General features: G+C 34.7%; 1 protein-coding gene and 1 non-coding gene across 2 annotated transcripts; one reads left to right on the top strand and one right to left on the bottom strand.

The window, feature by feature from the left end:
* Positions 1 to 5,728: 5,728 nt before the first annotated feature.
* LOC121207409 (small nucleolar RNA R71) lies at positions 5,729 to 5,835 on the bottom strand. The gene has a single exon (XR_005902499.1). It is a non-coding gene; the product is annotated as a small nucleolar RNA R71 (small nucleolar RNA).
* Positions 5,836 to 20,078: 14,243 nt separating this feature from the next.
* LOC107888631 (galactose mutarotase) lies at positions 20,079 to 22,260 on the top strand. Its single transcript, XM_016812799.2, has 5 exons — positions 20,079 to 20,452; positions 20,543 to 20,592; positions 20,969 to 21,092; positions 21,175 to 21,282; positions 21,350 to 22,260. Exons 1-5 carry the CDS (start codon positions 20,218 to 20,220, stop codon positions 21,997 to 21,999), a joined length of 1,167 nt encoding a protein of 388 aa, XP_016668288.1. The 5' UTR covers positions 20,079 to 20,217; the 3' UTR covers positions 22,000 to 22,260.
* Positions 22,261 to 24,689: the final 2,429 nt, after the last annotated feature.

Genomic DNA, 24,689 nt, shown 5'->3' on the forward strand with positions numbered 1-24,689 from the left:
TTCAGCTCATCTTACATGCTGTAGTAGTTCACTTTCCAATCATATTTCATTTCGTTTACCATTTAGCCAATTCACATGTTTTAAACCCTATTAATTTGACACAAACTCATAATAGATACGCGGACCTGTCACCTTAGGTTGCCCAGCAACGATGATGCTGAACATGAACATATTACAACCCTGGATTGTCTAGCAACATGGCTTTTCTATATTTGATTACATTGTCACCTTGGATTGCCCGACAACAATGACTCAATGCACAATATCTACTACCCCGAATTGCCCACCAAAAATGACTTTAATTAATAATTTGACCCTATGACATGCCAAGTATATCCAACTCGATCCGAATAGCTAATAGAGTAACCAATTTTCGATCCATTACAAATATATCAATTAACATTATTTTATTCTCAATTTATCATATAACACAATTATTTTATTCTCAATTTATCATATAACACAATATGCTTCAACTTAATGTCATACCAATTTTCAAATATCCATCAAATCATAAATTTTTTATTCTATTCAATTTAGTCCCTGTCTCGATAATCAAACCTAATCACATCAATTCAGCTCAACAAATCATCAATAACTCACCCCAAATTCCATATAATGCAAATATGACATGATTGTATAGAAAACAAATGGTTCCCGAATCATAGAAATACAAATCAAAATTCCAAGCTATTCGTCATCGACTTTGGATTTTTCTTTCACTCTCGATGAATTTAGGTCGATGTTAACTACGAATAATCACAAAATATATAGTACTATCAATTTCCCATCAATTCATACGAGTTTTATAATTTATTCAATTTAGTCCTTAAAATTGAGACTAACATAACTTTCAATTTAAAGCTCTGGACTGAAATACGATTTCACAATTGCTCATCAGGAATCTCGTAGTTCTTAATCCTACAATCAATTTTACATTTTCTTCAATTTGGTCCCTAAAATGCAAAATTATCAATTAAGTTTAGGAATTTAGTCCTTTTTTTAAACTAAGCTTAATTTCTATCAATTTAACAACTAAAACTTTAAATTTTTAACAATGACATCTCATCAAAGCTTTATTAATTGCTCAAATTAATCATTGGGTTAGCTTAATCAAGCTTCCAAGATAAAAAAAAATCTATAAAAATCAAGGGAAAATGGCTAGGGACTTACTTAAAATTAAGATTGAAAGCTTGGAAACCCTTAAATAGCGTCAAAGCTTCTTCTTTAAACTTTCTAGCCGATTAGAGAAGATGGAAAACTCCTTTCTCGATCCACTAATTTTGTTTTTATAGTTAGATTAAATTTTTTGATTAATTATTTAATCATGTTTTAATTCATTAAATCAAAATTTCCTTAATTAATCCATTATCAACACTACCTGCCACAACTTCATAATTAAACATGGCCTAATTTCTATTTTAGACCTTTGGTTAATTACAATTTAAGTCCTCAAGTCATTTTCTAAATAAAAAAATCTAACGATTAGAATTTACAATTTAGTCCCCAAGCCCTATTTAATCACAATTTCAGCTAAATTGACTATCCAAATTTCAATTCACCTATGTAATATAACAAACCATTTTTCAGTTGTGAGTGAGTTCGTAAATAATATTTATTAAAATTTATGAGTTGGTTATTGTGTTTTAATAAATCTTGGTTTGATAAAAAAAAATTTAATCAGACAGTTAATAATGGTCAAGTGGTTTAACTCTAAAGTCAAGTGGTTTTAGAAAACGATGCATCGGGACCTCATTTCTGTAAATCAGGACCGTAAATATTTAATAGACGGAGTTAAAATATAGGTATATTGAAATTTTGATCCAAAATTTTTTTCGTTTTGATAGTTAATTAAGGAAAAAAGACTAAATCGTAAAAATTACAAAAGTTAATCGCTTTAGTTTATAATGGCTAAATGGGTTTAAATAAATTGTTGGATAGTTTTAATTGGAAAATATGTCATATTTATTGATTTTGGACAGTTTATAAGTGATTTATGTATAAAATAATATGTTATATTATAATTTAATAATGTTAAAATGTAGTAAAACAAAAATAAGGTAAGTGACCATTTTATTTTCACTTTCTTCAACCTTTCTTCACCAAAAAACCATTTTTGAAGAACACCAAAGCTTTGACCAATGTTAATTCAATTGCATAGTATGTGTTTTTAACCTGTTTTTAGTAATTTTTATGTTTTTGACATCGTTGTAGCTTAATCTAGCTAACTCAAGAACTAATTCGTAAAAATGTTAAATGTTTTGAATTATGTCATGATGAATTTTTTTTATTTTTTTAAGTTTGATGGTAGATTATTAATCTTGATAGTTGAATAGGATTATTTTGTAAAGTGATTTTAGTTAATTTTAAAGTTTAAGGACTTAATTGCTAAAATAGTAAAGTTACATGAAATTTTTGTAAAAATATGATGAATATGGGTTATAGGGGGATTATAGAAAATTTTCTAGTCTTTTTTGGGTTAAATTGTGATTGAATTAAAAGTTTCGAGTTTAAGGACTAAATTGAATAAAAGGTGAAAGTTTAGGGTAAAGTGTAAAATGTTGATTAAGGTTCAGATATGTGAATTTAAGTATTTTAAGTAATTGGATTAGATAATTGAATTAAATTATTATATTTAGATCAAGAAATAAGTCAACCGAACAATAATCACCGAAAAGGAAAGTTAGTGATGTAATCATCGGTGTTGTGTTCGTTGCCATTTATGGATTAGGTAAGTTTGTATAATAAATGAATCGATTTTTTTTGTGAATTATTAAATATCTAAGTATATTGTTTTTAGATTTGCTTGCTTAGTAAATATTAAGTTGTAGAAATGGATCAAATTGAAATAAAATTTTAATTAAGGGTCATGATTGAAAATGGAGAAATTATATAATTGAATTCATGTGACAAAGAAATGTTTAAGTAATTATATGATATGGATGTGAATCGCAGCCTATATGAACCTTGTGAATGCTTAGGATACAAATGACATGTCATTAAGGTTATTTGCCATTTCGGGTACTAGTCTTGGATGTCCTACTAATGGTTGAAATCCTGTATTTTTTACGAATTCTCCACAGATTGTGTGAGCAGCATCATGTATCCTAACATTCCTACCCATAGCTCGTGTGACCAGACCCATTTTATAGCTTGTGTGAGCATTTATAGTTACAGCTTGTGTGAGCATCGTTCCATATCAAACGTTATTTCATTTGGTTCATCAGGTGAAAAAAATTTTATATGAATTAGTTATATGGAAATAAATATATGGAATGGTTATATGAATCGGTTATATGGAAATAGATATATGAAATGGAACATTGGATATAGATATTTGAAGTGAAATGTGAGTTGTTAAATATATGTGATGGTTGAAATGAGTTTTAATTGTGTTTTCATGTAATGTTTATGACATGATAAAGTTATATGTTTCGTATATGTGAACTCACTAACCTTGTGAGATTTGTGGTGTGTATAGGAAATAAATGAACTCATGACCCTGTTTATAAAATTAATTGCAGAATGTTTTAGTTACAACATTACGATAAGTTTAAGTTTAATACAGGCTTGCTAAGTTTTACTTAAGCTTACTCTATTTGGTTTTTTTTCTTTGTAGATCGTCAAATACAAGCTGTTGGTTGGATCACTTTTGGGGATCACATTATCCGTCAACTCTTTCGGTAGTTATACGTTTATTGATAAACCATAATTGATACATATTTTTCCCCCATGTTTAACGATTTTATGGATGATTTTCCATTAGAATTGGTGAATTCGATGCTCCTAATGCTTTAATTTCATGTTTTACACTTAGGAGAGCATAGGAAAGCGAAATGAATGAGAAACGGGCCAAAAATGGAGAAAATGGGCCAAAGTGCGAAATCAACACGGCTTGGACCTCCTCACACGGGCAGACTACACGGCCGTGTCAATCTGGCAGAATTGGAGCACGATGTACACGGGCATGTCTCTGCCAAGCCCAAGTTAAGTCCAATTCAGAAAAGGCCACTTTTGAGGGCTTCTAGGCATTCCAAAGCCTATAAATACACCCTAGAAGAGGAGAAAAAGGGAGATGGAGAAAGGAGAGTAAGGAATTACTCCAAGAAAGCCGATTGATCCATCTCAGAAGCCGGATTCAACATCAAGACTGAAGATCTCTCCTCAATTTCCCTTCAGGAGTTTTGGGTTTTCTTTATGTTTTGTATTCTTTATTCTTCTGAGATGTTTTCTTATTTAGTTATGAACTAAACCCCTAAATACCTAAGGGGAATGAAACCTCAGATGAATCTTGTTATTATTTTCTGAATCGTATGATAAATATTTAACTTGCTCTTAATTATGTGTTCTTAATTCTTGTTTTGATATCCCAGGATACTGATTCAAGACATGCTCTTATTCAGAGGAGGAATAGACCCTGTCTATGAGTACTTTTGTCATAATTAAGCGGAGTTGATTGCGCGCCTAGAAATAGGGTGACAAGATTTTGTCAGATTAGGGTGAAACCTAATAAGGGGATCCATAGATCGAGTTAATGCAACCTAGAATGTTAATTAGAGAAAAGTCTCGGTTATTCAATCTAGGGATTAGACGTTATTAGTCTTGAATAGGGATAATAACATAACTTAGGGATCTCTACGGAACAAGTTGAATGAATAAATCGTCTGATTCAGAGCCAGAATAATAAGTAACGTCTAGGTGGATTTTTCCTTAGGTATTGTCTCAAGTCAATCGATTTTCCCAAAGCAATTCCCCAATTCTTTTCTCTGTGCATTCTTAGTTTAGATAATTAGTTAATTAAAACAAAACCCCATTATTCTTAGGCTAGATAATAAAAAGACAGACATTACTAGTACTCTTGGTTCCCTTGGGTACGATATCCCGATCTTGCCATTACTATACTATTGTTCGATAGGTGCGCTTGCCTTTTCATCGTGATAATAGTTAGTCTAGGTTTGATCTTCATTATAGATATTTATTACTTGTTACGAATCACGCGATCAAGTTTTTAGCGCTGTTGCCGGGGAACTAAAATATTAGGAATGCTAAATTTTATTACTTTAGCCATTTATTTTTCTTGCAATTTAATTTAATTTAATTTTTATTATTATTTATTAATTTACTTATTCTTTCTCTTGGCAGGTTTTTATAGTTTATGACTAGAAGAAACCCGTCGGGACCATTACTTTTTGACGAAGAAATCGATCGTACAGTTCGTAGAAACCAAAGAGAAATAAGGCGCAGCTTAAGATACATAAAGAACGAGTAAGAAGATGATACTCAACCTCCAATCGACAAGATGGCTGAAAACCAAGGAAATCAGCTACCTCATGCAATTGCGGCTAATCAAAATCATACTCCACGCACTATGTATGATTATGCTAAACCTTCTTTAACAGGAACCGAATCTAGCATAGTTAGACCTGCTGTAGCTGCAAATACTTTTGAATTAAAACCTAACACTATTCAGATGATACAGCAGTTTGTTTAGTTTGATGGTTTGCTGGATGAAGATCCCAACACTCACTTAGCAAACTTTCTGGAATTTCGTGATACATTTAAAATCAATGGCGTTTCTGATGATGCCATTCACCTTCGGTTATTTCCTTTTTCATTAAGGAACAAAGCTAAATAGTGGTTGAACTCATTACCATGAGGGTCAATTACTACTTGGGAACAAATGACCGAGAAATTTTTACTAAAATATTTTTCACCGGCTAAAACGGCTAAATTACGTAATGATATCTCTTCTTTTGTGCAGATGGATTTAGAAACACTTTACGATGCATGGGAGAGATACAAGGACTTACTGAGAAGGTGCCCTCACCATGGGTTACCGCTTTGGCTGCAAGTACAAACATTCCACAATGGTCTAAATCCCTCAACTCGGCAAATGGTTGACACAGCTGCTGGCGGAACCATCAACAACAAAACACCTGAACAGGCTTATGAATTCATTGAAGAAATGTCACTGAATAACTATCAGTGGCAAGTCATGAGGACTAAGCCAACAAAAATAGTCGGCGTTTATAACGTCGACTCAGTTACTATGCTGTCAAATCAGGTAGAACTTCTCAATAAAAAGATTGATGGTTTACTTGGTTCTACGCAGGTACATCCAGTAATGAGGTGTGACTCAAGTGGAGGAGGTGTGCATACAGAATATCAATCCTTCAACCCTAAAACCAAAGAGGAATAAGTCAACTATATGGGTAATAATAACTTTAGATCTCAAAATAACCCATACAGTAATACTTATAATGCAGGTTGGAGAAACCACCCAAATTTCTCCTGGGGTGGTCAAGGGAATCAAAAGCCACAAAATCCTCAGGGTTTTCAACAACCACCTTATCAACAAGAGAAGAAACCGAACCTTGAAGAGAAGCTCTCTAAATTCATCTCGGTATTAGAAACCCGTTTCCAAAATACCGAGACAGCACTTAAGAATCAACAAGCATCGATCCAAGGGCTCGAAACTCAGATAGGCTAGCTATCCAAACTAATCTCCGAACGACCACAGAATAGCTTACTAAGTAATATGAACCTAACCCAAGGGAACACCTCAACACAATTAGTACTCAAAATGACAAAAGAGTCATTGAGCCTGAACCAGAACCAATGCAAGAAATAGTGGTAAGCAAAGGGAGAGATGAGGTAGATCAAAATACAAACAAACCAGTAACTGTCGAATATAAACCTCGTGTCCTATACCCTAACGCAACAAGGAAAGACCGCTCAGACGAACAACTTGGTAAATTCCTTAAACTTTTGAAAAAATTACATATTAACTTACCGTTTATTAAAGCTTTTTCACAAATGCCAAATGCAATGAAATTTTTAAAAGAGCTTTTAGTAATTAAGCGGAAGTTGGACGAAGCGTTGCATGTAGAGCTAAAGGCAGTCTGCTCAACTATTCTACAGAATAAGCCACCCCACAAATTGAAAGATCCAAGGAGTTTTACAATTCCTTGTTTAATTGGTAGTTTAGATATAAGTCATGCATTAGCTGATTTAGGGGCTAGTATTAACATCATGCCTTGCAAAATGTTTAAGCAACTAGGTCTTGGGAAACCTAAACAAACTAGGATGAGCATTCAATTGGCAGATAAAACTATAAGATTCCCTAGGGGTATTATTGAAGATGTACTCGTGAATGTAGATAAGTTCATATTTCTATTTGATTTCGTTGTTCTAGACATAGAGGAGGATAATAACACCCCTTTGATTTTAGGAAGACCCTTTTTAGCAACTGTTAAAACAATTATTGATGTTGACACAGGTGAGCTTACACTTTATGTGGGAAACGAAACGATCACCCTTCAAGCTCGTAATTCTGGCATCACATCAAACATTGAAGGTAATAGTCCACACCAATACACTAAAACTGACAATTTGACTTTGCAGAAATTAAGCTTCAAAAAAGTTCACGAGCCATGTTCCAGAAACGATAGAGGACACATTCATGAAGAACGAAGGCTACGGATAGAGGAGCTAGACGAATAGCGAGCACACAAACCGAGAACACATGATAAATCAAAACTATGCCAAAATGAGCCCGAAACCTCTCCTCATCAACTTAAGGTTGGCGATAAAGTCTTACTAGATGCCGCAGATCCCCACATTATCACTACGACACCGAATGAGGAAATCCCTCTTATGGTACTCAATATTTTTCCATTCGGTACGGTGGAAGTAAGTCACCCCAAGTTTGGAACTTTTAAGGTAAACAACACCCGATTAAAACCCTATTTTGATGAGATTGATAGTAGGAATGAGGAGTATAAACTTCTCGAACCACCTTGACCATTCACTAGAGAGGTAAGTCGAGCTTAGACTATAAATAAGTGCTTCTCGGGAGGCAACTCGAGCACTAACATATTTTGATTTCTTTATTTTTAATTTCTAACACTTTGAATCATTAACTTTATCTTTGAATTGCAAAGTTTTTCAGCACACATGGCCAGGCACACGGGGCGTGCCTAAAGTCGTGGCCAAACAGGGGAAGAGACACGGTCGTGCGATACAGTTGTGTGGAAGTAGGACATGATTTCCCCAAAAAATAGGATGTGATAAATCCCCATGGCCGTGCGACATAGCCGTGAGTGAACTTGATAGGATTAACACGGGCGTGGGAATGGAAAAACACGGGCGTGCCAAGGGCAAGGCTCGATTCTGTTTCTTCAACACGGACTGGAGACACGCCCGTGCCGTAAAGCCGTGGACAACAATACAACGGGTGTGGTACCCTAACACACGGGCGTGGGAGAAGCAAATAAAGCTAGGCACGACCGTGCAACATGGTCGTGTGCCACACACGCCCAAGACACATGGGTGTGGAATAGTAGCTGGGCACAACCTAAATTGCAAAATTCAAAAAACACGGGCTCACCCTCAGAGTACACGGGCGTGGCCCTGAGCCGTGTAGTCCTCCCTTATATAAGCAAACCACTGTTCATCTTCTTCCCCCTTTCAAAACCCTTCTCCACTTCCTAATCCTTATTCAGGCCACCATTCCCCAGATTCTTATTTCCCCAACCCCCAATCCATCCTAAAATCCACTTCCCCTGCATTAATTTTTATTCAAACTACTTTTTATTTTTTTATTTTTTTATTTTTTAATTTTTATTTTTTAGCAGATCTAAAATTTTATTATAAATTTCGGTTATTTCTTTTCGAGTACTTATGCTTCCTACTATCCCCTAAAAAGTTCCTGATTTTATCACAGTTATATAGAGCCCTTAAACTCATCCTCACATAAGAACTAAAACTCCACCGGGAAAGGTTCTCCACGATTGCCATGTCCTGCTCAACCACGACCATAGCTACCACTATTCTTTTGGCGCAGGAATTATGGCCTAATGAACCTCTACGACCGTCAGAGTATCCTCCTCCACTCTCGAACCGATTACTCTCCAAAACTCTAGTTCGAGGAATTCATTAGACAAGAAGTTTCACTTCTCTCCCTATCTTATTTTTATTTTATAATACCTATCTTTGTACATTGAGGGTAATGTACATCTTAAGTACGGGGGGTATTTATTAATTATTGTCGTGTTCTCTTGAAAAGCTCTCATATCATATTTAGGATAAATTTTAATTGATTTATGATTTTGGTTGATATATCTTGAATTAAAACATAGGGATTTATGCATTGATTGTTTAAACTTTAAGACATTAGAAAATCAAGCATGATAAGTTGATTTTTAAGAATTTAAAATTACAGGTTGTTTCCCCAAGTCTAGGTATTACTTTGAACTGGAATTCACGAGTCTAAACATCAAAAAAGCCATAATTCTAGAATTGCTTGATTATGCATATCGAGACCACACCATTTGATTTGATATATCAAAATGATTAAGGCACTTAGGATTAACCCACTCATGCCATGAAAAGCCTACCTCCACGATTAACCCCTAGTAAACCCCCTTGAGCCTAAACAAACTATTTCTTGTATTACCCTTAATATTAACCTTTAACCCATTATTGTTGAAATCCCCTAAATTAATCCCTATTTTTGTCGAGATTTGAGTTAAATGGATTGCCTAGCTATGTTTTGTTCTATATTATTTAACTTGTTCTTAAAAAAACAAAAACAAAAAAAAAACAAAAAACTATGTATATATATCTGTAATTCCATATTCAGAGAGAAGCTCTATTGTACGCAAGTGAAGATTAACTTTTTTTCTAGTTAAGGCAACTTTTCAAGTCAATCTCGATTCTAACCCTTTCTTTTAGCTTGTGACCACACCCCCTAACCAAGCCTCATTACAACCCTCTAAAGACCTTTTGATTGATGTATCATATTAAATTATAGTGGTGGAGATTTGATTTTCATGCAAGCCTATGGTAATGACTTTTCATTATTGACTATTGAGTACTTCATTTATTGTCCTTAAACACCTCGAGTGATTTGAGTGAACCTTTAGTGAGGATGTGAAACCCTCTGATATTCTGAATCAAAGGTAATTACTTAGAAAAAGGGAAGCATCTAATTTTGCATGACTAAATACTCAACTTGGAATGTTTGAAACTTTTATGTTCTTTTAGTTGAATTCTCAATGTATGATTACTTATAGATTAATGTGAGATATTATCGATAGAAATTATAAGTTGGGAAGAATTTATTTTTATTATGAGTTGAGGATTTTGTTTGAGGACAAGCAAATGCTTAAGTGTAGGGGTATTTGATAAACCGTAATTTATACATATTTTTCCCCCATGTTTAACGCATTTTATGGATGATTTTTCATTAGAATTGGTGAATTTGATGCTCCTAATGCTTTAATTTCATGTTTTACACTTAGGAGAGCATAAGAGAGCGAAAGGAACGAGAAACAGGCCAAAAACAGAAAAAATGGGCCAAAGTACGAAATCAACACAGCTTGGACCTCCTCATACGGGCAGACCACACTGCCGTCTCAATCTGGGAGAATTAGAGCACGACGCACACGGACGTGTCACACGGGCATGTCGCTGCCGAGCCCAAGTTAAGTCTAATTCAGAAAAGGCCACTTTTAAGGGCTTCTAAGCATTCCAAAGCCTATAAATACACCCTAGAAGAGGAGAAAAAGGGAGACGGAGAAGGGGGAGTAAGGAATTACTCCAAGAAAGCCGATTGATCCATCTCAGAAGCCAAATTCATCATCAAGACTGAAGATCTTCCTCAATTTCCCTTCAGGAGTTTTGGGTTTACTTTATGTTTTGTATTCTTTATTCTTCTGAGATGTTTTCTTATTTAGTTATGAACTAAACCCCTAAATACCTAAGGGGAATGAAACCTAAGACGAATCTTGTTATTATTTTCTGAACCGTATGATAAATATTTAACTTGTTCTTAATTATATGTTCTTAATTCTTATTTTGATATCCCAGGACACTGATTCAAGACATGCTCTTATTTAGAGGAGGAATAGACCCTGTTTAAGAGTACTTTTGTCATAATTAAGTGGAGTTGATTGCGCGCCTAGAAATAGGGTGACAAGATTTTGTCGGATTAGGGTGAAACCTAATAGGAGGATCCATAGATCGAGTTAATGCAACCCTAGAGTGTTAATTAGAGAAAAGTCTCGGTTATTCAATCTAGGGATTAGACGTTATTAGTCTTGAATAGGGATAATAACATAACTTAGGGATCTCTACGGAACAAGTTGAATGAATAAATCGTCTGATTCAGAGCCAGAATAATAAGTAAAGTCTAGGTGGATTTTTCCTTAGGTATTGTCTCAAGTCAATCGATTTTCCCAAAGCAATTCCCCAATTCTTTTCTCTGTGCGTTCTTAGTTTAGATAATTAGCTAATTAAAATAAAACCCCATTATTCTTAGGCTAGATAATAAAAAGACAGTCATTACTAGTACTTTTGGTTCCCTTGTGTACGATATCCCAGTCTTGCCATTACTATACTATTGTTTGATAGGTGCACTTGCCTTTTCGTCGTGATAATAGTTAGTCTAGGTTTGATCTTCATTATAAATATTTACTACTTGTTACGAATCACGCGATCATTTATTTTGCCAGTTATAAGTGGCATGTAAATAGGGCTTTGGTATATGCATGTTGGTGATCATTTCATCATGTTTTGTTCCATTTGAATTATGAAATATGTGTATTGATGTAAATCCTTAATCATTTCATCATGGTTTGTTGGTTAGTTGAATTGGTGCTTACATGATATGTTAATTGGTGAAATCCAACTGCTAATAAATTGGCATTAGTAGTCTTGGTATAAATGGTTGATTATAGCATATGTTAGTTAGAAATTATTGGACGATTTAATAAGGTTAATGTGTCGGTTATGTCTTGTTTTGGATTGTTAAATTGGTATATATGGTTTAGGTAACTTAATGAACTTTGGTTGGAATTATGCTAGTATTGGAAAAAAAATGATGCGATGTAATTGTTTTGATATAAACCTTATGGTACGAAAGGTATTGAATGCTAATGGTTAAATTTTGCATTACGGTGTCATTGGTAGCATATTGGTTAGGCACTTAGGTTGGGTGATATATAATGTGTTTTGGCAAGTTTTGTTGCATTTTATGTAGGTTTAATGGTTAGTAATGGTTTGAGTTTTGGCCTTAGTGAATTAGGTGAAATTTTTTTGTTTTAAAAGGCACTTTTAGGCACACACGACCTGTGACATAGTTTGCCACACGGTCATGTGTCACACATAGTTAAATGACACGATCGTGTGGCCTATTTGATTTTTGGTGCAGTTTGTCCACACAATCTCAAAGAGTTACACAACCTGGCGACACGACCGTGTGACCCTAAGTTACACGGATTCAGGATGTTACATGGTTTGGCCACACGACCATATTTTTTAGCCACACGGTCTGTGCCCTGTCACATGGCCGTGTGACCCATGTTTTCAATTTTTACCATATTTTTCTATTTTGTTTCAAATTAGTCAATACTTGTTTCTAAACTGATTTTATGGTTCTGTAGGCTCTATTTAAATCCCATTTTCGAATGTATGATATGAATGATGATTGATTATTAATTTATGATGCTTAAATTAATCTTTGAATTGTGTCACTATATTATCGATCTTGTTAATTATTGTAATATTCTGTAATCTTAATCTAACAATAGAGATAGATTAGGGGTGTTACATGTAATAACTCCATAAATATCTTTATTTAATAATTACGGACTCAGTTTGCGAAAATGGGGTCCCAAAACCACAATTTTTGGTGCCACTGGAAATCGAGTTGTTACAAAATTAATTCTCAAGTCATTTTTATACCTAGTGAAAAATGCATTCAATTGTGAATATGACCCATTTCTCTATCTTCATCATTTATGGTTTCAACATGCTAGTGGAGGGATCGATTAGACATATATAATTAGGAACCAAATAATTTATAATTAAGTTCCAGTTTGTCATCTATTAATTGTAGACTTATTTAGCCACAAAGTCTTTACACTATAGTATCGTGATTCAACTCTCTCTAATTACATACCATTACAAAAGCTACTTAATCAACGGTTGTCCAATGGCCTTGTCATAAGTGTGTTTCCCTCATAGGATATCCTTAACTGTTTTTTGATCACCTAATTATGAAAAGTTACAAAATGGTCACCCAACTATTAGTAAATTTCTTTTTTAGTCACTCAACTATTCAATTTTATCTTTATTGGTCACCAGCTGCTGACATAAAAATGGAAACACCCAAAAATCAAATATAGTTGTGTGACCAAAAAAGACAAATTTGAATAGTTGCGTGACCAATTTGTAACTTTTAATAATTGGGTGACCAATAAAGAAATTTATTAATACTTGGGTGACTACTAATGTATTTTACCCTACTTTTTATTGGTACCTAACTAACATTGTTAGCTTTTGGGCTGACAATTAATAGAATGTTGACATGTATCATAAAATAATAAAAATGTTTTTATTAAAATATTTTAAAAATAATTATTTTTATTTTTATTTTTCTTCCATAAAACAATAGAATGTTGACACATGTCATATCTTGTTCTGTATTTGGTTCATGTTGCTTGAGCCCACACTCGACATAATTCGTAGTATGAGGATAGTGAAAAAGGTCATTCAATTGAAAGTTGAGAACGATTTAAATTCATTTCGCACAAAGTACAGATACTTTTCAGAAAAATTTTATTGTTATAAATATCACAAACTGACTTGGTTTTCAATTTTTTTAAACTTTCGTTGTAACTAAAAAACGTTTTCTATATAATATTTTTTCAAAAATTGGTATTGGAGTCATATTTTGCTATGTTTATAGTATAAATATATACCGAAATTTCTCTTTTCTTCATATTTGGTTAATTTTGACAAGATGTGACATTCATTAATTATATTCATGTTTTAAATTATGTATGTGAATAAATATATTTTATTATTTTATTATTTATATATGATAAAGTAATTTTACCAAAGTTGTGATTCCTAAAAATTAGATTGGGTGTAAAATTAGGTTTCATTAAATTTTGGAATATGTAATCAGATTGTGGACTATCATTTCCACGTAGATTATATTTTAATTTTAATTCTTAGAATAACTCATGTAAGTTGGGAATGGACTTAAGGTTTTTGTAACCATATTTTTCGGCAAATCCTGAGAATCGAGACATGTCTAAAATTGTTTGAAATGATGCAAATCCAACCCACTAATTGGTAAAAAGATCGGCATTGAGTCGATCGATGAAAGCTGACGGTGACTGGTGGTGGTCTAATCAGTGGTGGCCAATAGTGGTTCAACCGACAATGGTCAGACAGTCGATGGTGGCCAATGGTAGTCTGACCTACGGTGGTCAGATGATCGATGGCAGTGGCCATGGCATCAAAGGTGATGATAGCAGTAACCCATGATGGTGACGACGGTTTGACGATATATCCCTTCGATGATTTTTGAAATATTTTGGGTTTTAGGTGACCAAAAATCCAAGATAGTTGGGGGACCAAAAAGACATAATTGAATAGTAGAGTGACCATTTTGTAACTTTTCATAGTTGAGTGACCAATGAATAAATTTATTAATAGTTGGGTGACTACTAATATAGTTTACTCTACTTTTTATTGGTACGTGACTAACACTGTCAGATTTTCTGCTAATAGCCAATAGAATGTTGACATGTGTCATAAAAATAATAAAAATGTTTTTTTAATTAAATTATTTTTAAAAAAAATAAGAATTTTTAATTTTATTTTGCATGCATAATCAACCTAAACAAATGGTTATCCAAATTCAATTTTTAATAATTTTATATTTTTTATAATTTAAAAAATAAAAATATAATTTATTAAAACAAACTACCGTATTCTATAAAATTTCCTATTTTTATAATTTTTTGGTGTCATGTTACAATTTAATTCAATAATCATCTTGTCAAAACGTAATCTATCAAACTAACACGAGACAATCTTAGAGTCTGATGACAATATGCCCTTGAAAAAAGCTCTACCTAGGAATGGCCCGCACCAAAGGTTAAATGTTCCTTTTCACCCGAAAGAGAAGAAACAAAAAGAGAAAGGATATGTGAATCCTGTGACTCCCTAGACTAAAGCAGAAAGAATTGCTCAAAAAAAAGGATCAAACTTTTCTCTTCATTGCCTGCACCAATTGGTACCTGTTGTTTTCTAAGAAAATATTGAGGAGCAAAACATCGACGAGGGAAGCTTTGGTGGTTGATGAATCAATGTGATCTTGGAGAAGAATAATTTCCTGGAGTTAGTAAGCTTTGTGCAACTGTATGTCAAGGAGGTGGTCATGGAATTCTATGCCAATCTACTGAAGTCGGTCAATCAGATTAATTACATATAAAAATATTTTTTTGTAAATTTAATAATAAAGTATATAAAATACTAATATAAAATAATTTTAAAAAATCATTATTTTTTATCTAAATTATTATTTTTATTATTTTTTATTAGTAATTTCAAGAAATAGTATTTTTTCTAAAAATTTGTTCGTGTTCAATCAATATTTTATAATGGTCGGGTCCCTAATTCGTCTTGATAACAAGCATATCTCCATCAATCAATTGCAAATGGTAATTTTTAATAATTTTTAATAATTTTTAAATTTTTAAATTTTTTTTAATAGTTATAATTGAACTTAATTTTTTTATAACTTTTATGTAAATAAGCGGAAGATCGAATTTTCCAATGCCATATTCATAATCTACCCGATCCTCCATCACCATTGATCAAAACATACCTAAGGGAAGCTGGTTTTTTGCCCGTGGCCATTGTAGGTCGGGGGTGTAAGTTGGACCCAAAACATAAAAGCGCGTTGCTGGAGAGGTAGAGACCCAAGACGCACACATTTCATCTTTCATGCGGTGAGTGTACTATCACTTTAGAGGATGTGTAGTTACAGTTGGGTTTACCCATGAACGGGTCAATAGTCACCGAGTCTGTTCAGTTTACTGATTGGGGAATCGTATGTTACAATCTTGTAGGTGTGGTTCTAGAGACGATTTACGGAGGTCAGATCGAAATGGCCTAGTTACGAAATAATTTCGTGGAACTGGTGGAGGATTCTATTGAAGAGAAAAGAGAAAAATACACTCAGGCGTACATCCTTCAGATTATTGGGGGTATTCTGATGCCAGAAAAGTCAAGAAACCTTGTACATCTAAGGTGGCTGCTGAAATTTATCGATTTTAGAGGAGCTGACGAACTCAGTTAGGGGTCCATCCTGATGGCGACATTGTACTGGGAGATGTTTCGGGCGACGAAACCAAAAAAAATCAAAATTCATGGTTGCATTTTACTACTACAATCATTGGCTCGGTACCGCTTTCCATTTTTACATCCTCAGGTGGCCTACCCGTATACGTTCCCACTCGAAACAAGGTAAAATTCAGTAGATATTATCATTATTAAATTAATTTAAAATAAAATTATTATGCTAATAAGTTATTTAAATAGATGGAACCATGCCCCGAGTCACGTGGGATTACCTATCGAGCTTAAATATATACGACTTCTATTAGACCAATGATCGGAAGCATATGTATGTATTTATTTAATTTTGAACTATATACAAATAACGTAGTCGATTTCATATTTAGTATTCAGTAATATATATAACTAATGTTTTGATCATGTTCATATAGTTTGAATGGACACCATACAATAATTCGACAATTCGAGCAGTTATTCCTGATGAATTCTTTGTACATCCCAACGCCTAACACGTTAAGGTCCCATTGGTAGTATACATTACCGTCGAGATGCACGAGGTGGATAGAGTGTTGCAGCAGTTCAGATTTCGACCATCGATTCCCGTGGCACCTCAGGACCTTGATGATCTACACCGTATCGAATTACGACAAACGGACATGAATTGGCCAGTACTCTACTCGCAATATATCAACATGAGGACTAACCGGTATGATTTTTTACCTACTTACAATGCAATTCTCGTTCCAGAGTTAACATGCGATCCGGATTACATGCCATGGTTTAGGATCCATGGCAAGTCATATTTTTTAAGGGAAAAGACGAGGCATCGGTGTCCCCATACGAGTAGGTCCCTTTAAATCCAAGGGGTGGTGAGGCGAGCCCATCATCAGCACCCACGCAAGAATCGGCCCCGACGGCCTCAACACCGCCGCCCTCACCATACTCCCTTCTATAAGTATCGCCTTATTCTGGTCAATATCCTAACCTTTTTATTTTCACACTAGCACAAAATGTTACACCACATTTTTCTACTCTTAGTCGTATGCCAGGTTCGACTATTGGTCATCCATCCTCAATGTGGTACACCCTCAGGCCATCTCATTTCCTGATAACGACGACGCCTATAACTCTGTATAGGCCACATATGCATGAGGCACTGACAAAGAGTCCAACACCTGACACTACTGCGATACCTTGTTGTATGATGCGTCCCACCCACTGTGCATCTTCTCCAAGGCATTCTGCTTAGCTATCCACGCCTTAGGTACGAAGGCGTGTAGTTCAATTGACACACGCCTTGCGAATCCGCTTTCACAATCGATAGTATTGGGCATGTGATCTTATCTGAATCCAGCTTCGGATAATCCAGTGAAACACTTGTAACCTAACGAGTACGTTAAGTTAATTTGAAATAATTTTAAACCCTAATAACTCAGTGATACTATACCAGAGGCAAAACATGTATGCGAATTGGTGAACTTTTTTATCATTCATAATCTCGTTTTCTTCTTAACAAAAGCCTTAATTTTCCATTAACAGCTGTCGTCTTGCATTGCACACTTTCTCTCGAACTTCTCAAATTTAGATTTTAACCACGTGGAAATTAACCCCATTTTTTATGTTATATCGTTTCAATGCTGCAAGAAAACCATCTTTACTAGAAAAGTCCTTGCCTACTTCCAAATAACTCGAATCAAACGATGCACTTTTATGGCCAAGCCTCTTGTGTGGTAGTTTTGGAAACTCCAACACATCCTTTGTTGAAAGATCGACATTATGCATGTGGGCTATCAGCGAGTATTCCGTGAATCGTGGATCTTCTTCTTTTTCATTTTCACCCCTTCACTGTCTTTAGTTTTAGTTGGAACAGGCTCCGATTTAGAAAGTAATGCAACTTATTAACCATCAACACCGGGCTCCTGAAGTGGATCCACATCGGATTCATTGTCATCTTCATTCTCCGATCCACCAACATCTGCCATGTTGGAGGTCCCCTCGCTAGTAGACTTCGTAGTACATCATCTTTTCTCGTGTACGTTTTGAAACATCCAAAATGACATGTTGATTGCCAACTGCTAGAAGATGATGTCACTCTCCAATAAGTATTCCAAGCGTTGAACATCAACCCACCTAGGTACATGTCCCATCCACTAACTGAGTGTCGTACAAGGGTCGTGTATTCTGTTCTACCACCAAAACCCGATGGTTCAGTGTTCTGCCTCCCACGATTGAAATCTAAGGTTGAGACGGATAAGTGTCTTCCCATTAATGATTCCAGGATATCATAATGAGAACTTTTTAACAAAGTAGTTGTACTATCGACATTTTCAACTGTTCTCGCCTCTCGAATAGGAAGAGATGTTGAAGTTGAAAGTCCTTCATTTGGTCTTGAAAATTCCACATATAACTCAAGAAACGGTGATCCACTTTCGAGGTGTGTTTGTACCATCGCCTCCATGCCCCAAGCACCTTTGATATCAAATGAGTCATATCTCACGGAATCCACCAAAACACAAAATCGATAATTAATACATGAAACTCTCATTGCCATAAATCCGAAGATGTTTCACCTAATTCTTTTACAAAGTTCTGCCAACTCTATGTTCTGGTTAAAGATCAATCGCGTTGTACTCTCCGATAAAAAAATCACGCCGTTCTTTGTGTCACGGACCTCACCATTGTAATAAATGATAACACTAATTTGTCCACTCATTTTCAACCAATTTATTTGTCGAGAGAAATTCCAAACATGAAAAATTAACACAAAAAATCAAAACAATATACAATAAATATAATGCTTCATATAAATATTAACATGAAAAATCAACTTATATCTTCAACCCCAACTTCTATTCTTTTGAACATTTTCAATTTCTATTGCTCCAACTTATGCCACAGAGGCTAAAATATGAGTTATTTATAGCTTAAGGGATAGCATCCCACTCATTTTTGTAAAATGCCTTGGATAGTGGGGGTTGAAATTTGTAGAGGAAAAACATTCCAAGCAAGACGCACTATCAAAAGCAATACTGAAAAAGGCGTCCAATTGAAAGCATTTTGAATACTTTTGCTGACAGTGCATCCTATTTAGAGCATTTTTCCTCTACAAACCTCAACCCCCACTGTTTGGGAAAAACCTTATCCCAGGAATCCCAGGAAATTTTTTTAGGACCATCTCCTTAAATTTATTTTTTTCAAGAGCAGCAGTACTGAAAAGGGCATAGAGTTGAAAGCGTTTTCAGTACTTTTGTTAACTATGCATACTACTGAGAGCCTTTTTTTCTCTATAGAACTCAACCCATCTCGTCAAAATTATTTCTTTAAAACCCATCCCCCCAAAATTATTTTTTCAAAACCCATCCTGTACAAATTATTTTTTCAATTCCCTAAACCCAAAAAATTAAATAAAACCTTAAACCTAAACACTTACAAATTAAAAAAAACCCTAAACCCTAATTAGCACTAGGAAAACACGGGCAAAAGCGCGCCTGATGCGGGCGTGTTTTACTGGTCATCGGGGATAAAAGTGCTAAGCTGGACACACTTTTCTGCTTTTCCCCTGAAAGGGATGTCAGCTCAGCGTGTTTTAAGGAAATCAACCCTTTCCAGTATTTTTTTAACAAATTAAACGGCCCATTTCCGTAATTTTTTTTAGATATGAGCCTTTTCTAGTCATTTAGTCATGAGAATGTGTCATTGGTTGATTTAATATATTTTTAACAGAAAATCGGGTTGGGTTAGTGGGCTGTATAGAAGTTATTAAAGTATAGATACTAAAGTAATAATCCAACTATAGGGTCAAAAGAGGTATTAAGCCATTAAATTAAAGATGGCTTGAAAACTGGTCATTTCACCGAGTCAAAATCTAGGAAACCATAAAGCCTCATCTAAAAACAACGAAAGAATTTGAGAACTACATCTAAGTATATGTCACCCATTCTTCCGTTTCCTATTTTTGGTTTCATGGACATCATGTGTCGGTGTTCTCTCTTTTATATTTCTATAAATTCCTCAGCAAATTATCGGTGAACCACCATCCTTTAATTCTCTGAGAACATGAATAAGCTTTCTTTCTTGTTATTTTTGCTTCTTGTGGTTTCTTTTGCTTTCGTCAATGGCGAAAAATCAAAAGATGACAAATCAAAAGATGACAAATCAAAAGACGACAAATCAAAAGATGACAAGTCAAAACATGAAGTCGGAATATATGAGCTGAAGAATGGGAACATGTCTGTTAAGTTCACCAACTGGGGTGCATCCGTTATCTCGATTTTTCTTCCAGACAAAGATGGTTGGTTCCTTTTGTCTGGTTTGGTTTCGATTTCCTTGTCTCTGGGTTGATTTCTTCTATCATATTTTTGGTCTTTCTGCTATTTTTCAGGGAAACCAGGTGATATTGTTCTTGGATATGATGATGTGAAAGAGTATATGGTGAGTTTTGTTTCCCGTTTCTTCAGAGTTTTGCATCTTTTATTTCCATGATTCTGTCTTGATTTTGCTTTGGTTTTTGTCAATGGAGACATAGGGAATCACTGAGTTTTTCTCAGTATCTTTCTCTGTCCGATAAATTAAAGGAAAAATTGTTACTGATAGATTGTTGCCCAATATGATAATAATAATAATATGTTTGAAGAATCTAATCCAAATCAAGACCTGGGTTTCGGTTTTTTATCAGCTTTGATTCTTTAAATATTATAAATGACAGTGACGTCAGGACATTTTCTTTTAATACATTGGCTTGATTATGCATTGAATAGTAGTGACCTGCAGGCTTGTAAGAATCGTGATTTTCTTTTCTAATTTGCAGAGCGATGCTAATTACTTTGGTTCAGTTCTGGGGCGGGTAGCAAATCGAATCGCAGGCGCAAAATTACCATTAAATGGAGCTCAATTTACACTACCGGCTAATGATGGGAAAAACACACTTAACGGTAAAGTTGAATAAATCTCTTAGCTTTCTAAAATTCCTTGCTCTTCTGATACTTCGTGTTGCAATTCAATGGAAAACATTAGGTGGCCCTAAAGGATTCTCTGATATTATCTGGGAAATGAAGAAGATTGAGAAAGATGCTGAAGATCCCACCATAGTCTTTGCTTATCATAGCAAGGATGGTGACGAAGGTTAGCAAACCAAGCATCTTCATTCCAAATATGATCATCCACTAATATATTTGGTTTCTGGTAATAGGATTTCCCGGCGAAATCAAAGTCACCGTCCGGTACCTCCTTCGTTCCGATAACCGGTTGAGGGTGCAGTTGAAAGCTAAGTCTTTAGACAAGCCTACCCCTGTGAATCTAGCAACGCATATCTATTGGAACCTTGGTAATCATGACAGTGGCGATATCTTGTCCCATAAACTTCGGATTTACGCCCCCCAATACACGCCCGTTAATGAAGAACTCATCCCCACAGGCGCCCTTCAACCTGTACAAGGCACTCCATACGATTTCCTCGAGTTGAGAACCATCGGGAGCGGAATCAAGGAACTCCAGAAAGGTTACGACATAAACTACGTCATAGACGGTCCTAACGACCACATCAAGATGAAGAAAACAGCAGTAGTGAAGGATGAGAAGTCGGGGAGAGTTATGAAACTGTATACCAATCAACCGGGCGTGCAGTTCAACTCCGGAAGCCGGATCAATAACGTGAAGGGAAAAGGTGGGGTTATATATAAACCTCATGCGGGACTGTGTTTGCAGACTCAAGGGTTTCCAGATGCAGTGAATCACCCCAATTTCCCTTCCCAAATTATTACCCCTGAGAAGCCTTACAAGCATAAAATCCATTACAAGTTCACCATTGCATTATCTGACAAGAAATCAGATAAGGCATAACCACCAGTTTCCTTCTTTCCTAACAATGAAACTGATGAGACTTGATTTTACCAATTTTTCCGCGTCTTCTTCTTTCATGTTGTAATAGTTCCCCCTACGGGAATTCAATGTAATTGTTATAGTAATTCTTTCATTTTTGTGATTTGATGATTTATTCTTTCATCAATCAATTAAATACTAGTAGTACTTTTTTTTTTCATCTACGGACTTCTTGTGATTTAGCTTACTGATTGCTATATAATCAAAAATAATTTTTTTTTATATGTGGGACTCGTTTCTAGGCTAAAAATCTGTATCTTGGTATCCTTTGATGTCATTTTCTCGGTAGTTACTATAATTATGAATTGCCACAGTAATTAAATAAAATTACAAAAAACATTAAGAGTGTATTCTACTTCGCGTCCAAATCACCAAAATATTCTTAAACCAAAAAATATATAAAATATAATAAATTAGGAGTATGTTGGGCTGAATAATCAGGGTGGGATACTTGATTGTCGTTCCACTTCACGTTAAAAGGGTTAAAACATTCTTAAGCATTAAAAAATAATAAATAAATATAAATAAATAAATAAAACGAAGGAAAAAAGAAAATTACATTTGGGGACTAAGGGTGGAACAAATAGGGTGTCTTAGTAAGTTTAGGAAATTACCTAGCTTTCATGAAATAATCCAAGTCGATTTAATTTTTGTGTGTTTAAGTTAGAGTACTTTTCGGTTTTATTTAAAACAAGTTAAAGGTTCTCTTCGTTTTCATATGCATTATGCCTAATTTTTATAAAACTTTGAAGTGATACTTCTTTAATGGTAAAATCCAAATTACCCAGTAAGATAGGAACCATACTTGAGGGCAAGCATGGGCTAAGTAGGAGGAATATGATAATATTCTAAAATGACATACTTTTATGTGTTAATCACATATATATTTTGAGTACGATCCTACTAATTTGGGTTGTTTATGATTTTTTATCTTGTAGGGACTAAATTGATGGCAAAAGAAAATTTGAGGGCAAAAAGCGTGAATTTAAAGGCAAAATGGGTCAGCATGCGAAATAGGGAAGAAATGGTGTCGAAAATACAAAGTGTAAAAGACTTGGGGCAAAATTTCAAAGAAGAGATTTATCAACATAAAACTTTATTTAAATTTAAATTTTATTTTTAGGATTATTGTTAGGATTATTATGATATTGTTTAGATTTATTTCAAATCATATCTTTTAAACATTATCATCTAGAGTTTAAATATGAATAAACTAGGGTTTTGTGTATTATAAATAGAGGATGGGGTGACATGAATATGCACTCATCACTTCTGTAAAAAACTCCTTCCCCTAAGGCTCTTGGCCTTTTTGTTCCTTTTATTTTCCAATAAAATTCAATTCCATTAAACTTGTGTTTTTTTTCCAAAAAGCATGAGCCACTAAACTCATCTATCCAAAGGTTATCAAGACTCCTCCAAAAAAGTTCATGTCGCTTAGAACCCGCACTTAACCCTTCTCAAAGGGTATTCATCATTTCTCCACATTACGAGACTAACGCTTCCGTCCATGTCCTTTCAAAAGTAATATTTTCATCTTGTGGAAAGGTGGCTGCTTTGTATGTTTTAGGAAGGTTGCACAGTCGGTTTGTTAATTTACTGCGTTAGAGGTTGTCGAGCCCAAGAAACGAAATGGCGTGGCATTCGCCTTTAAGAAACGATGATCTAGTGTAAGAAGGTCCCACAAAAGCGACAGTTGGCTAAAGCCAGGTTCCTCTAAATCGTAAGGCTAAAACTTAAGTGGAGCTGGTGGTCGTAAGTGTCCTCTTCCACTATAACTGGCTTATTTGGTCATGAGAAGGATCGCTTAAAAACCTATGATTGAACCAAAGGAAGATCAAGATAACCGGAGGCTGGAATCCCTTAAATCGAAAAATCCGTTTCTTTTCACAATTGCAATTTTAATTTTTTTAATTTTGAATCATCCACATTTTTAATTCTATTTTTTTCTCAGGTCAGCTATTTTTATTGGGCATGACTGCACCTAAGATTTTGAGAAACAAGAAGTTGTGGGAATTTAGTCCCTGTGGATTTGACCCTACTTCCCTTATACTATTTTTTTCGTTATTCCTTAGGGATGGGTTATTTTTTGTGCTTTCAATGACACACCACAATGATCAACAAATCCGATAATAACTAACAATAATACAGAAATCAATTTTAAATATCATAAATTGATGCGTCGTTGAGAGCACCAAAAATATTCTATCCCTATAAAATAATGAAAAGAATAGTATAAGGGAAGTAGGGTCAAATCCCCAGGGACTGGATTTGCACAAGTTTCTGTTCCTCGAGATCCCGGACAAAGTCGTGCCTAAGAAAACCTGTGTACTTGGGAATAAAAAATAAAAAATAGAATTAAAAGTTTGATTGAATTAAAATTGTGAAAATTAAACTTAAAATTGTAAAGATAAACAGAATTGAGGAAAGAGAGTTTTTTTTATGGAGAGATTCTAGCCTCCGGTTGTATCGATCCTCCTTGGGTTCAATCCTCGACTTTTAGGTGATCCTTCTCGAACAGAATAAGCCAGTTATAGTGAAGAGGATGCCTACGACCACCAGCTCCACTTAGATTTTAGACTTACGATTTAGAGGAACTTGACTTTAGCCAACCGTCGCTTTTGTGGGACCATCTTACACTAGATCATCACTTC

Source organism: Gossypium hirsutum, chromosome A09 (genome assembly GCF_007990345.1).
Source record: "Gossypium hirsutum isolate 1008001.06 chromosome A09, Gossypium_hirsutum_v2.1, whole genome shotgun sequence".
NCBI lineage: Eukaryota > Viridiplantae > Streptophyta > Magnoliopsida > Malvales > Malvaceae > Gossypium > Gossypium hirsutum.

Coding starts and splice junctions, on each gene's coding strand:
- LOC107888631 (XM_016812799.2), top strand. CDS start 20,218: ATGAATAAGCTTTCTTTCTTGTTATTTTTGCTTCTTGTGGTTTCTTTT. Junction 21,093..21,174: donor TGGGAAAAACACACTTAACG/GTAAAGTTGAAT, acceptor GGAAAACATTAG/GTGGCCCTAAAGGATTCTCT. Junction 21,283..21,349: donor TAGCAAGGATGGTGACGAAG/GTTAGCAAACCA, acceptor TTCTGGTAATAG/GATTTCCCGGCGAAATCAAA.